The sequence below is a fragment of the Neomonachus schauinslandi genome, chromosome 5 (genome assembly GCF_002201575.2).
Source record: "Neomonachus schauinslandi chromosome 5, ASM220157v2, whole genome shotgun sequence".
NCBI lineage: Eukaryota > Metazoa > Chordata > Mammalia > Carnivora > Phocidae > Neomonachus > Neomonachus schauinslandi.
In genome coordinates, this window is record NC_058407.1 from 167,783,864 (window position 1) to 167,799,445 (window position 15,582).

A 15,582-nucleotide genomic window follows, 5' to 3' on the forward strand; every position below is an offset into this window, starting at 1 on the left:
GCCTGGTGTCCCCTTCCCTGCCTTCCAGTTTTTGTGGCTCCGAACACCCCCACCCCCATCACTCCAAGGCCAGTGAGGGGAGTGACTGTTGTGGGGTTGTGTTGCAGGAAAGGCCCCATCCAGGATGTCCAGACATGCCCAATCCCTTCTTCCCACCTCCCTCCACAATTCCCTCTTTCCCATCCCACTCCCTGGGAAGGAGGCCTCTCTGTTGCTTAGCAACTAGCTGGAGCCTAGGAGAAAGGAAATGGAAATAGCTGGAGGTGCCTCCCCTCTGTCAAGATAGGTCCTTGGTGCACAGGAGGGTGCTTGCACATGGTGCATGTGCATACTCTACTCTGAGCCTAGTGTGGAGCCAAGGCCTCTTACCTTTGGAGCCATGCTGCCTCCCACATGACTGAGCTTGCAGGAGGATGCGGCTGTCTGCAGAGCTAATGTCGGTGCCATTTTGGTCACATCTTCAGGAGCAGTGTTTCCAGAACAAAGGAGGGGACAGACCTGTGGGCGTCCCTCTGGATCTGGCCCACACCTGGAAGGTTGGCTTTGGAGAAGTTGGCCAGATCAACTGAAAACTGCGTGTGTGGTGGGATTGCAGTCAACTGCATCTTCCCATCTTCCGCAGGGCTGCCCTGGGAACCGACTGGGAGTGGGGAGCCCATGTAGCCTGTGACCCCATAGGCCAGCAGGACAGTGTGTGTTCAGAGTGAGGTAGAGAAGTGTAACTGAGGCTGAAGGAAAAACAAAAATAAAACTGACAGATTTTACCTGGGGCACCTGGCTGGCTCAGCTGGAAGAGCACGCAACTCTTAATCTCAGGGCTGTGAGTTTGAGCCCCACATTGGGTGTAGATTACTTAAATAAATTAAATAAATACATAAATACATAAATAAATACACTTAAAAAAAAAGACAACAAATTTTCCCAGAGACCCATGTGGTTCCCTGGGGAAGTTACTAGCAGGTGTGCAAGCAGGGGCCCAGGAATTGGTATAAGGGAGAGTGCGTTGCCTAGGTGGTTACTAGGTCCCTGGAGATGACTATTCCAAGCCCACGGCCCTTGACGGCATTCTAGTCCAGCATCCACCCACTTTGCAGATGGGAAAGCCTGGTGTGACCCTGAGGTGTGACCCAAAGTTGCTAACCTGACATCAGCCCCCGCCCCCGCCCCCAAGCATGAGAGGAAGCGGATTAGAGCCATGAGTGGGCCTTTAAATCTCCAGGATTAACCCGCGCAGAGGAGCTTAGCAGGTGGCCGAGAAGTGACCACCCGCCTGGTGTCTGTGTCTGTCTCGCAGGGCCGAGGCCAGCGGCTCCGGGGCCAGCCGCCATGTCCTCCACCGTGAACAACGGGGCGGCCAGCATGCCGTCCCCCCCGGATGCGGCGAACGGCTTCCCGCAGCCGGGCGCCTCCTCGGGGACCTGGCCGCGGGCGGAGGAGGAGCTGCGCGCCGCGGAGCCGGGCCTGGTGAAGCGCGCGCACCGCGAGATCCTGGACCACGAGCGCAAGCGGCGCGTGGAGCTCAAGTGCATGGAACTGCAGGAGATGATGGAGGAGCAAGGGTGAGCTGGCCGGGGGGCGGGGCGGGGCGGGGCCGGCGAGGCTTGAAACCCTGCGGGCAGGCCAGGGGCCAGACTGATCCAGTCGGGGTGGGGCCCCTGCAAGGCCAGACGAACTTCATTCATTTATCCGTTTATTCAACCAATACGCTGTCTTGAACGCCTGGTCTCCGTCGAGCTCTGAATTAGGCTCAGATTCACGGACGCCAAGGAGACACAGTCCATGTCTTCCAGAAACATCCAGTCCAGCGGGGCGGGGGGAAGAGGGGGAAGAAGGATCGAAACATCCATGGCAAGTCAAGGTCTCAGTTTGCCCTTCTCTAAAACGGCTCTATTGAGCTTCCTGGACTCTGCCAAGCAGGTGCCGCAGCCACGCCCGAGGGCACAATGGGCCCTTACTACGGGGGCGGGGAGACTGCCTGTGGTTTCAGCAGAGGAGTTCCTGCCGGCGGCCACACCTGGAAGCTTCAGTTTTACCTGTCCTGTTCAGAACCAGTCACAGGGACACGCAAGGGCGCCATGTACTGCGCTGTGCAATGTTGGGCCCCAGAGCCAGATTTGAGTCCCTTCCTCAAAGACCACCCCTCACCCCACTACTCCCTCCCCATCTCAGAAGAGAAACAAGCATGTTTATAACCAACTCCACCATAAAACAAATTAGAATCATGGTTATGGGCCAGGACAGGAGAGGGCCAAGTGCTTCAGGAGCTCAGAGGAGAGATTCTGAGAAAAGATGTTTGAATGGGCCTTGAAGGATGAGTAGGAGTTCATCAGGGCTTGTGCATTGATCAGTCAGTAAGGATCTTTTTAGGGACTTCCCTCAAAAGTCCAGTGGAGACAGGACAGGCCTAGCACATGGAGCTGGAGGCAAAGAAACAGAACAAAGCTATTCCCATGGTGCAGCTCCAAGAAAGCTGGTGGTCCCAATGTTCCATTTTGCATCTGCCCTGAGTATTTTGAAACTAGTGGGCTGGCTGCTGAGGGAGTCAAAGTGGGAAACAGGGCTCACCCATCAGACTTGTACTGTCAGTGAGCTGAGAAATCAGAAATGCCCAGTGCATTGGGTCCCAAAGCCATATGGGGGCAGATAGCCTGTGTCCAAAAGTGCTTCCAAACCACACCTTTGTCCACCCAGGCCTCCTGGGCTCCCCAAGAGGCAGCCAAGACATGGCTCATCATCACTGTAGAGCCCAGGAAGACACTGAGGCTCAGAGATAGTCATTGGCTGCAGGCAGAACCAAGGCTGGGCCTGGATCCAGGGTCCTCAGGGGGCAGCCCGGCAGGGTCCCTGGGCACAGAGACTTGGTCCAGTTGGGGGTGGGGAGGGTCCCTGCAGAGAGCAATAAAAGGATGGAAGGCAGCTGAAAGGAGGCTTCCAGCTGGCAATGAAACCAGGTTTGATGAGCCATGGATGTGGACAGAGGAAATGAGATCCCTTAGGGACAGGGTCGAGTAAGGGGTGGGAAGAGGAGAGCCCGAGGACCTTATCAACCTACAAATCCTGTTAAGTTGGGAGACTCAGGCCTTGAAGGGATTGTGGGCAGGTGGGCAAGGTTAGGGAACAGGAGGGGTGCCTGGGCCAGAAGAGGGCCAGCCTTCTGTTCTGTATTCTTGGAAAATGCCTCCCCCCCCCCCCCCCGGAGCCCCACCCCCTTCCTGAGCCCCGTCTCTCCCCCTTGCAGAGCCCCATTCTATCAGGGAACTCCTAAGGCCCCTTCTCATGGCGCCCCTCCCCTCCAAGCCTCCTCACCCTGGCTGAATCTCCTCCTCCAGGAGCCCCCAGCCCCTCACTGCACACCAGAGGGTCATTATCAGATGAGGGCAGCCTTAGGCAGAAGGGGTTGGTGTTTGGCCATGTCCTTGATGTCAGTCCCCTGGCATCAAGGACCCATGCCTCTCTGGGAGGCACCCACCAGGTCTCCAGTGAGTGCCCTTTCCCCCACCCAAGCCCTCACTCCAGGTGGTCCTTAGACTGGAGTCTCCTGGAAAGTTAGCTCTCAAGTCACCAGCCCCCCACTGCCACCCCTTAGCAGCAGTCTGGTCAGTGGAGGGCACAGCCCAGACGTGAGCAAGCCACGGCTACTTGGCCTGTGAAATAGGGAGTCGTTCTGAGAGTCCCATGGGCTAAAGATGTTCAGGGCTTCCCCACCTCCAGCCAGTCCCCATAAGGTGCTCCACGAACACTGGGCACCCTTGCTCTGTTATAGAATCTAGTCATTAATATCTGTTTCTACAAACACTGGTTCATTCGAGCTTATTTACCAGGTTCTCAGGCATTTGACAAATATTCCCACTAGTCACAGGAACACACATTCTTTGGCCCCATTAAAAAGCAATACCTTCCCTAATATTGATGGATGGCTGGTTAATTCACTGGTGATTGATGCTGCTTTGGAGTCACCTTCCCCGGCAGCCTCCGCGGGCAGCCTGCAATCACCGGAGGGCCAGGACCAGAGCCCCCCCCCCCCCGTGTGGTATGCTGCTCCCACCCCAGCCCCGACTCCCTCCCACACACACCCACCTATGCTCCTTCCTGTGAGGACTCCCAGGATGCACAGAGCTTGGAGCTTGGAGGCCTCCCTTCTCCCTGTTCTGTTTCCTCATCCATCAGATGGGAAGAGGAAGGCTGCCCACCGCCGCAGAGCTGCAGGGAAGAACAAATTAGTGACCAAGGAAGCGATTATTTAGGACCTCCAGGTCTGGGCAGAAACGGGCAGAATGACACAATTTCTAATCTGGGGACCTCTTTGAAAATGCAGTGTCTCATTACTGCACCCCAACCTCAGAGGGCCATCCAGGGAGCAAGAACGAATTTGGCCTGTCCTTCCCTTGTGACCCCTTCCTGGTGGGGACACTGAGACAAGTGTCACTGCCCTCCCTGTCCCCAGTTCCCTGGCCAAGCCTTTGACTTTTAGCCTGAGATTTTGGCACAGCAGCTGGACCCCCTGCATGGTCTTAAGCTGGCAAGTGCTGCCACCCCCACAAGGAGTGGATGGTTTGGTACCAGCCTCCCTATCTCGGCCCTTGCCTCCAGGCCCTTGCCTCTAGGGAGAAGAGTCCCAGGTGATTCCCAACCTGGGACGATGCTGACCTGGCAGGGGTGTGGTGTGGAAAAAGGCAGGGAGCCTAGGACTACTAGATCCTCTGTCCCTCCTGCTCTGCGACAAATAGTCCTTTTTTTTTTTTAAGATTTTGTTTGTTTATTTGAGAGAGAGAGCACGAACTGCGCAGAGGAGCCAAGAGAGAGGGAGAAGCAGGCTCCCCGCTGAGCAGGGAGCCCGACTCAGTGCTCGATCCCAAGGACGCAGGATCATGACCCGAGCCTAAGGCAGAGACCCAACCAAGTGAGCTACCCAGGGCCCCCAAATAGTCCTTACTATTTATTGAGCAGCTACTATGTGCCACCCACTGCACAAAGTGCTTTGTAAGCATCATTTCCCTTAATCCTTGCGACAGCCTTGAAAGACAAGTTACTACCCCATTTCACAGATGTAGAGGCTGAGGCTGAGAAGTGTATGGACTTGTCCAAGGTCACAGAGCTAGGCAGTGGGGGTGCCAGGACTCAAAAATAGGACTGCCTGGTTCTCGGCCTCTTCCCTTACTCATGGTCCAACATGGCCTTGGCTGAGGGTTGACCTCAAGAGGCATGAGGGAGCAGGAGACTTGGAGGTAGTGGTTGTACCCAAGACCTCTTTGCCCATCCTCAGGTCCCCAGCTTCTCCCAGCAAGATGTCCCGGGGCATAGAGGGGTCCTCCCCAAGTCTCCACGTCCATTCAGTCCAGCCCTCCCGGCCTCCCAACGACACATGCTGGAGTCCTGGAGCCTGCCGGCTCTAGGTTGAGCCCTAAGTCCCTTCCCTGCACATGTCCTGCTCCAGGTCTCAATGAAACCCTGACTTCTGCTCCTACCGCCCAGCCTCATATGCTCCACAGACCCCAGGAGTCCGGGGAATGTGGACCCTGGCCTGAAGCCCATCCCTCAACTGAGGATCTGGCCCAGCCTCGCTTTTGGACCATCTCCTCCCCAACCCCTCCAGGCCCAGGGCCCCATGCCTAATGGCCCAGCCAGCCTATCTCTCCCTCCCAGAGCCCTGTGAGCCGGGGGCTGGGCAGTGTGGAAGGGCCTCTGCTGTTTGTCTCTATGCTGCTGCCAATGACAAGCCTGTCTCCCGAGGAGTAGGTGAGGTGGGAGGAGTTCCTCTGTGCCTCCACCGCTCAGGAAATGCGACCACTCCTTCTTCCTGGGCACCAGGACAGCCCAGCCGACCAAGGGCTCTGCACTGCCCAACAAGAAAGGCCAAGGCACCTCCAGCCAAATGCCCAAGTCTGAGGCTAGCAGGAACTGGGGTGGACATTGATGAGCCAAGACCCAGGCTTGGAAGAGAGGGGCCCCTGCTCTTGCAGGCATGACTTAATCCTCCCTACGGTGGGCCACAACACAGGTACCTGGACCTGCAGAAGGACAGAGCACAGCTGGGGGTCAGGGGATGCGTGCTAAGAAGCAGCTAGTGCTCCTCACGTAGCCCCTGACATTCTCAGTCGGTCTCCAGGCCCCAGTCATCCTGCGTCCTTGATGGATTGTTGTCCGCTTCTTCGCCTGTATCCTCCTGGCCACTCTCTCGCTCCGACTTCACCATCTCCTGCACAAACCCCTACAGTAGCCCAGGGCCAGCCTCCCTGCCTCCAGATCCCTCCCCTCCAGCCGTGCAGCTACCAGAGACAGATGTCCAAAATGAAAATCCAGCCTGCAAACAGTTCAATGCCTCTCCATCACCAGCCACTCGTTTGTCAAAAAAATGTGGATGCCACATGTCAGACAAGGTGCCAGATGCTGGGGATACAGTGGCAATCCAGACAGATAAGGCCCTGCCCTCAGGGAACTCCCAGGCCAGTGTAGGAGACAGAGGAGTCAGTCAACAGGTAGACTAGCACAAGAGCCACCTGGAGGTACAGGTTGCTATGGAAACACAAATGTGGGCACCTAACCTGGGGCGGGGGGTATCCGTCCTGCTGTAAACATCCCATGAGTCACGTCTTTGTGCTTAGCCATGATTATTTCCACAGGGTAAACCTGCAAGTTAATTTTATGAGTCAAAAGATGTGCCCATTTTTTAAGGGTTTTGCAAGGACTTGCCAAATTGCTCTCCAAAAAGGCTGGGCCAATCCCAAATGCCTGTTGGAGAAGTTGGGGGTGGGGGAGAAGGGAAGACAAGAGGAGGGAGGACAGCCATGGGGTCCCTGAGGGGCAACGACGTGCCATTTTCATGGACATGCTCCGTGCTGAGGCCTGGGTCTGCTGTGTGGACAGAGCAGCTGGTGAGCAGAGGACAGACACAAGACAGAACCCAGTTCCTGTTTTGCCACCACCATGTTTTCCATCTGGGACAATGACCTGCAGCCCAGGAAGGGGAGAGTGAGGGGTTTAGGACCCCGAGACTCATTCAGTAACAGGCAGGTGCTGTGTGCCAGGCACAGGGCAAGGGGCTGGGTGAGCAAAGATTCCCCCCCACCCCTGCCCTAGGGCAGCGTGGACACAGGCTGGAGGGGATCATGCCAGAGGAGGTGAGAGGCCCTGCAGCGGCTGTCACGGGGGCGCAGTGAGAGAGGATCATGATGGACTCCAGGGCGTGGGAGCAAGGACGATCATTCTGGACTTTGGTCCCTAGCCTGAGCCTGGGCTTAGGGAGGGAGGGAGAAGGGAATAGAGAAGTCAGGGGATTCATTCAAGACCAGACCTCACCCACCTCCCCTGCCAGACTGGGAAACACTGAATCTAGCACTGGGATCTGGGACAAGCCACTTGGCAGCCTTGCTCATGCAGAGGTTGGGATGCTCTGAGGACTTCCCAAGGCTGTTGTGAGGATCAGATGTCTTTGAAGCCAGGAAAGCAGAAAAGGCCTGGATCTTCTTTTCTCCCTTAATATGAATCCAGAGAGTGACTGTAGTCTGGATGTGGGCGGGCAGTCTGCCCTGGGAGTAGAGGAGGACCGGGAGGAAGGGCACAGCCTCCGCTGGACAGTCTCCCCACCTCTAAGAACAACAATTCCTTTAGTTCATTTGGTTGTTTGGCTAGTTGTTGCTTGTTTGTTTAGTTGGTGGTTTGCCTGGTTCGGTGCCAAATGGGTAGGTCTTGAGCTTCCCCAGCGCTGAAAGCCTTGCTTGGTGGTGGGACCTCGGACGGGTCATTGCAAATTGGAAGGTGCACCTGTGATGGGGGGAGGGGTGGTGTGGGGGGAGCAGGCAGGGAGGGAAGGAAAGCCAAGACAGCAGCCCTCACCTTCCCCGTGCCCCTACAGGTACTCAGAGGAGGAGACCCGGCAGAAGGTCAGGACTTTCCGGCAGATGCTGATGGAGAAGGAGGGAATGCTCACCAGGGAGGACCGGCCTGGGGGCCACATGTGAGTGCTCCCCTGCCTGGGGGTGGGGCAGGGGAGGATGTGAGCTCAGGCAGCAGCTGGGTGCCAGAAGCGCCTTTCTCGAGGGGGCTGGGGGGCGGCAAGGTGGAGGAGAGGGCATGCATCCCATCCACTGGAAGCTCTGGCTGGCCCTAGGCACAAATCAGGGGCCACTGGGCCCCCCAGCATCCCCCAGGGCTCCCCTGCTATGGCTCAGCAGTGGGGAGGCAGCCCAGAGCCCAACTTGGGGAATCCAAGGCTGCAAATCTGTGAAACTTAGAAATGTTCTGACCCCAGGCATGGCCACTGGCTGACAGTGTGGCCCCGGGCCAGTCCGTCCTCCCCAACTATTACCACCTGTAAAATGGGCGGGCCCCAGAGTAAACATGGGTTCTGGAAAGTAGGAACCAACACACCAAATGCCATTGCTCGCGTGGTCAAAGTCTTGTCGGGTAACAAGAACAAGGGCTCTGCGGGGGTCACCTCTTGCTCCTGTCATGGGCCAGAAGGAGTACCAGCGTGCCGTGGGCCCCTGGGCATCAAACAGGGAAGTGATGGGGCAGCAGATTTGTCTCACGTTAGAGACCTGGGAATCACTCAAAGCCGGAGGAGAATGCAGCAGGCTGCTGTGAGGATGGTGGAGGCAACCTGTCCCGGCCAGTGTCCAGGCCCAGGGGTAGGGGTGGGGGGAGGGCTGACCGAGCCCCATGCCCTGCAGGCAGTGCGCACGGAAGGAGCATCATGGAATCCACTCAATGGACCTTCCCCTTGCTCAGCCTCGGAGCCCCCACCCAGTCCTGGCTCTAAGTGGGACCGAGGCCAGGTGAGCAGCCAGGGTAAATGCTCCTGGCATTTCCTCCACGGTGGGACTAACTTGAGGAGCAGGCATCTTGCTGAGGCCCTAAACCCCTGTCACCTTATCTCACACAAATCAAAAGGACAGCAACACCTTCTGAGAGATTTTCCCATTGCTGTTGTCGTAAGGACAAATGGCCCTTCGGGAGTAGACGGACCTGGATGGGCAACGGGGAAGCCCTTTCTTCTTCCTTCTGGACCACTGAGGGCTCCAGGGGTGGGGGAGTCCTGCCTGACCTCACCTAAACCTCACCTCTCCGGTTCGGGGTTGGGTAGGAGCAAACATGGTCAGAGCAGCCCCAGGCTCGTGGGGGGCTCATGGGTGATCTGGGGGAGCCAGGCTCAGAGGTGATGAGGTGATGCTACCACCACCTCCCTCTCTCCAGCCACCCAGAACTCACAGCACCCCCAGCCACTCCTGCGCCCTCCCTTCGGTGGTGCCCATCCAGCCCTACTCACCCAAGAGCAGGGCCAACGCCTCTCTCCCCTTCCCAGAGCTCCTGACAACCAGATCCTCCCCCAAACCAAGAGGTCCTGGCTTTCTGACCTGTGCCCCCTCAAATCACCCCAGGGCTTTTCTGGAAAGTCACGCTCTTCCACACAGTGTGAGGGCAAGAGTCCTGTGTGGACTCTCCGGCCATCTTCCCTGGCCCTTCCAGCAAGAAGCCTGCCCTTCTTCCCTCTTCCGGGCTCCTTCCTTTTAATGGAATTCCCATCCTTCCTCAACTCCGCTTCCTCCTCTGGTCACCACCCTACGTTTTTCTCTCCTTTCTCAACCGAATTTCCGTGGAGTGTGTGGCACACTTGACCTCTACTTCCCTAGGCCACGGGAGCCATGGTGGGTTTCTGCCCCAACTCCCGTGACCTGCTCGCCCTGTGGCCTCCAGAGTCCTACTCCTCGTGGCCCTGTGCCTCTCTGCAGGCCTGGCCTCTCTCTCTGGCAGGTGCTTCCCCATCTGGAAGCCTCCTCTTCCCCTGGCTTCCAGGGTGCGGTTCTGTGTTGCCCCTGCCCCTCCGGTGGCTCTCTCTGTCTCTCCTGCTCCTGCCCTCCTCCCAAATGTGGGACCCTTCCCTCCACTCCCTGGGGGGAATCTCATCTGTGAGCCAGCTGGGACCGCCTCCTCTGAGCGAGTGACTCTCCAGTCTTCTTCAGTCGTCTTGATCTTATCTTCCCTCGGATGAAGGAATGATGCATTTAAGAACCGGGGACGCGCTGGGAAATCTGCCACTGTGTCCATCATCAGAAGACATGTCCTTGAGGGTCTGTGCTGCACGCCTCCCCCTGTGCCGGTGCTAGGAGTGGGGAGGAGAAGCGGGGAAGGTGGGGTCCCCGCCCTCTGCAACCTGAAGCCAGGAATTACCAGCAACTCCTGGCCAGAAGAGACAACAGGGTAGCCCCTTGAACCCCTTAGCCCTCGGGCCTGTGTGTGTTCAGTGGAGGGTGGGTGTGGTCAGTCAGGAAGGGTCCCTTGGAAGGGGCAGTGTCTGGAAGACTCGGGGGTCAGGGAGGACTCCTGCTCTAGAGGCAGAGGAGAATATAGCCTCGACCGCGGGTCCTGGGATCCCACTCTCATGTTGGAAGACATCGAAGACACGATCTTTATTGGTTTTGTTTACTGCTATCTCCCTGGTGCCTAGAACAGTGCAGCTTGCCCGATTTTCTCCGAAGTCTGTCTCCTCCTCTGTATGGGAAAAGGGACAGGGTCAGGGGCTTCTCCTAGCTCAGGCAGCCCAAACGGTGTGAAAATAGCACTCCAGTGACCACAGCAAGCCAAGGAGGCTGATGGCCGCCTGGTATCCTCACAGGCTGGAAGGAGCTAGCTGTTTTGGTGCTGAACCCAAGGCCCAAGGCAGAGAGGTGACAGGGAGCTGGTGACAGATTGGCCCGCCTTCCTGCGGACTGGGCATCTGAGCCTGTCTTCACTTCCTAGCTCAGAGTCTGGGGTAGTGGAAGGAGAGTGTGGGCTCTGGCGTCAGACACCTCACCTGCCCCAACCTCTAAGCTCAGTGTGCACCACCTGGGCCCTGGATCCCAGCTCCGCCACACCCCAGCTGTGTGACGTGGGCAGGTCCTTGACTTCTCTGGGCCTTCGCTTCTTTATTTGTACAGTGGACCACCCAGCAGTCCCTGTGCTTATGCATTTGGCTTCCTGCCCCTGAGACCCCAGCCCCTCATACACCGGCATTTTGAGACATGGAGAAATCCGATGCCCTCTTAGAGTGAGGTGGCAAAGCCAGAGCCAGTAGAAGGGTCACCACAAGGGGAGGAAGTGAGGAGGGACGTCTGATTTTAACCCGCTATGGACTGTAAGAGCCCATGGCACCTCCCACTCAAGAAAAGAGTCTCGAGGGGGCAGGGTCATTCCCAGAGCTTTTTGTCCCCAGAGATCATCTTTTTTCCTTAAGTTAATTGACTGGTCTGGAGTGACAGCCTCTTGAGACAGACCCCCTTCGGTCTACTCTCCACACTGGATACAGGACATCTATTCCATAGATGATGGGAGCCAGTGGAAGGTTTCCGGGAGGCATGATGTGGTCAGACAGGTGTTTGGGGACTTCCCTCTTGGGAAGAGGAATAAGAAGGGTGACACGGCAGGGAGATTAGTGGGGCGGCTGGCACTCTAATTGGGAAGCGAGGCGAGAGAGAGAACGTCCCAGAGACATTGAGAGAGGACAAGCCTTTGTCCTTGGAAACTGATCGATGTGGGTAGCCTGTTTCTCCTTGGAAACCCTCTGTGGCTCCCCAGCTCCCATGCAGCCAAGCTGCACTCGCTGGCCTGGCGCTGGGAGGCTCTCCCCACCCTCAGCCCAGCCTGGTGCCCCACTCCCAGCCTCACGCAGCAGCCAGCCTGACCTGCTGGCAGACCCCAGCTCCGTCCTGCACGCTCTCCCTTCATGCCTTTGCTCATGCTAGGCCCTTCTGCACCTGGTTCAAGTTCGCCCCATCGTTCAGGGCTGCCTCTAAAAACCACTTTCCCAATATGCTCGGGATAAAAGCGAAACCTTCTCCTCCTTGGAATCCACACGATGCTTTCTTACTTCTTGTGGTTGCTATCAGTTCTTTTTTATTTTTTCGTCCCTCACTCTGATAGACAACCTTTAAGAAATAATTGCTTTCATAGTTATGTAACATCACAAAATGCTTGGGAGAGAGAGGGTTTATGGAAAACAATATTCATAAGCTACTCCCTCACACAGTGAGCAAATTCTAGTGTTGTTTTTTTCTGTGCATCTAATTTTATGCATCGAGCCACTTCTCTGGGCCTCATTATTTTATCTATAAGATGAGAATATTAGTGATGGTACCCATGTCACTGACTTGTTCTGTGCATTAAATGACTAAATGAGATAAACACACATCAAGTGCTTTAAAAAAAAGGATTCCTGCTTAGAATAGTACCTGACACCTGCGTTAGTAATTATCACAATACGCCCCAGGGCACTGTGAGGAGCCAGAGGAGAGGCCCCAGGCCTGACTCATCCCTGTTCCTGTCACCGTGGGGGCCCCCTCCCCCACTTCCCCCCTGCCCAGGCCCCAGGCAGGCCTGGCGCTGGCTGCGTGAATGAGCAGAGAGGGCAGACCCTTTGCCTGGAATCCTCCCCTCCTCTGCCTGGCCTCATTCATCTGTCAGTTGGCCATTATGCTCCCGGCTAGTGGCAAACAGAGCCAGTTCATTAGAGAAACTGGCATGAGAAGAGCGTGTGAGCGTCAGTCTTTACCCAGGTCAGAGCCTTGCCCAGGGCAGCCAGTCCCAACAGGTGTCCTGTGCGGTGCGGAACCTCCATCCGTGCTCCGTCCCTCTGCAGTAGACCCCGAGTGCATGGCTGGCTCTGGCCAGCTCTGTGGGGCCTGGACTGTTCTGTCACAGGGGAGTAACGCCTCCCCTGCCTAGTCCACAGACATGGGGAGGTGTCGACTAGCTGACAAACACGAATTTAAGAGCAGGAAGTGCTGAACAAATCTGGAACTTGGTGCATATACCTACAAATGTGTCTATAAAGCAGAGAGGCCACGGATGAGCTAACATCTGCAGCGGAGGCCCGCCGGGAAAGTAAAGGCCTGTCTGTTTGACCATGAATTCTCAAAGCCAACTGCCTAAGTGAACTTACATTCTCTACTCAAAGGGGATGTTCCTTTCATTCTCTGGGCCTCAGTTTATTCATCTGTAAAATGGGGGGTGCGATTTCTCTCAATCAGGTAGTGGTTCGGATTGGGATTTGTGAACCATGAGGAGCTCATGGAAACATTAGAGAACATTACTGTTAGTGATATTATCATCTAGGAAAGGCAGGCTAGGAGAACCCAGGTTTCTACAAAACAGATCCTACAAAACAGATATCCTGATACCAGCTGTACAAACTCAGCAAGAGAGGCCGCAGCCTAGGCCCATTTATAGCCCTGGAACATGCAAGGCAAGTCTTACCAGAAAGTTCTGAGAACTTGTGCCTCTCCCTGAGCCTACTACTCATGCTCTATGCTTGTCTTTCAATACTCCTAGCAGACAAGATCCCAAGTAAACCTCTCAGAAGGGACCAGAGAGTGAGAAAGGCCACATGAGAGGACCCCCGGGAGGGAGGTTGCAGAAGCTCTATCCCTGGGCCAGAGGAAGAAAGATGTCGGTAGGGGTGTGGCCAGCAGACCAGGAGGGCACAGCACGGGAAGGAGTTCAGATGTTTCAGGCAAAAAAGGATTCCTGCAGAGGGCAGTGCCCAAACTGAGCTATTCTATTTTGTAAATAACCTTCATCACATTTGTGTCAAGATAAATCACAGAGGCTCCCTCCAGCCATCAGCTCACCCACACAATGTTTGAGGGGCCCTTAAGTTTTGCTAAAGACTGTGTTTTATGTGTCCGGCATTTGTGTGGCTGAGGGCTGTGTGGGGGTGACAGGGCTGGGGATGGTGGGGGGCTGGACAGGCCGAGGAGCTGGAGATTTCAGAAACAGGAAGGAGGAGGCCGCTGGCTTCAGGAAGAGGAATGTGGGGAAGAGAGGTTTGAATGGAGGGCTGTGGGGATGTTTGGCTCTGTGGGGATAGGAAGGATGACATGAACCCCTCCTCCACCATCCCAGAAAAATCTCCCATACTACCTGTGTGACCTCAGGGTTGCCCAGACCAGGTGTGTGTTTAGGAATCAAATGGCATTCTTGATATAGGCCCCAAGGGGTATTGCTTCCCTGTCAGATTTGGGTTACATTCTTTTTCGGGGGAGGTTTTTTTGTTGTTGTTGTTTGTTTGTTTGTTTAGCGAGAGAGAGAGCCAGGGAAGGGACAGATGGAGAGGGAGAGAGAGAGAATCTCGAGCAGGCTCCACACCCAGCACAGAGCCTGACACGGGGCTCCCTCTCACCACCCTGAGATCATGACCTGAGCCGAAATCAAGAGTCAGACACTTAACCAACTGAGCCACCCAGGCGCCCCCCCATTCTTTTTTTTAGTACAACATCAGTCCTTTAAAGAGCAGATTCGTGGGTGCTCTACTGGAGATGTGCCCCTGAAAACTCCTGTTCTTTCTTTCACGTGTCACAACCCTGGAAGAGAAGGCGTCGGTGCCTTAGTGTCTAGCAGGGGTCCCTCTGTCTAACAGTGGCGACCATGTGCGGGACAACTGTCATGGGCCAGGCCTGTTGCTCCTGTCAGGAGCTTCACAAACAGAATCTTACTTAATCCTCTCCTCAGCTGGGATATTCTTTTCCTGCTTGTGGAGATATAAGGAGCTGGAGACTCCGTGAGCACGGTCATGCCTGGCTTGAGACCTGTCTGTGTGAATCCAAAGCTCATGTCATATCCTTAATGCTCTGGGCAGGGAAAGAGTGAGCCTGGTGAAGGGCACCCAGGAGTGAGGGTAGTGGTGCTGAACCAGGGATGAGGCTCCATCTGGGAGGGGCACTGTCGGAACCTGCATGAACTGAAGAATGGAAGGTGGGGAGGCCCCCGCCTTGAAGCCACTGCCCTGGAGCTTGGTCTTTGGAGGCTCACTTCTGGGCTTCTTCAATTAAAAAAGGAGCTGCACAGTACGGTTACCTCAGCGAATTCTCCCAGGAGCCCCATAATGTAGTCATCACACTCATCTTGGAGAAGAGGCTCAGGCAGGGGGCACGACAGGTACCAAGTCACATGGGGACTCAGGGCCAGCACGAGATGAGGGCTCCTCTGTCGCTTGGAAGCTCATGCTCTTGCCCGAAGCCCAGCTGCCTTTAGGAGGCAAGCCTCCCTCCACCAAGTGCCCGCAGGGAGCAAACATCTGTGGCAGAAGATGGCTGGGGGCTCCCGAGCTGGCCGCGGAGCCCCGGCTGAGGGCAGCGGAGGGCTCGGCAAGATGGATGGGGAGCCTCGGCGGCGGCGCAGGGCTGGGGCCCACGGCGCTGCCACCGGGCAGTGATTGATGACAGCCCGGCAGCGGGAGAAGAGCAGCCAGGCCTCGGGAGGACAGGCCATGAATATTTCAGAGCGGCAGCCGGGGGGCTGGGGGACGGGGTGTTGGGGGTGGAGGGAGGGAGAAGCCCGGCGGGGGAGGGGGGGAGGGGATAGGCCAGCGAGCCCAAGTTAGGAAAAGACTGACACCAGAGAGGGGGACCTAGGAGATGGGAAGGGGCTCTCTGGGAGCTCACGAGGGAAGGGGGACTGCGGAGGAGGAGTGGGCTGAGCGAGGGGCAGGGGGCTAGGGGTGGGACGGACAGTGGGGCTCAGGGACAGGGGTCGGTGAAAGGGGCTCTATGAGGGAAAGCGGGGCGGGAGAGAGGAGAGGAACGCCGTGAATGGAACCGAGGGCCTCGG

General features: G+C 56.4%; 1 protein-coding gene across 1 annotated transcript in view; it reads left to right on the forward strand.

The window, feature by feature from the left end:
- The first annotated feature begins 11,000 nt into the window (after positions 1-11,000).
- Positions 11,001-15,582, forward strand: part of SRRM3 (serine/arginine repetitive matrix 3) — a 22,792-nt gene continuing 18,210 nt past the window's right edge. The window contains exon 1 of the mRNA XM_044915278.1: positions 11,001-11,026. Within this exon, the coding sequence (XP_044771213.1) occupies positions 11,001-11,026 (26 nt within the window). The remainder of the gene's footprint in view (positions 11,027-15,582) is intronic.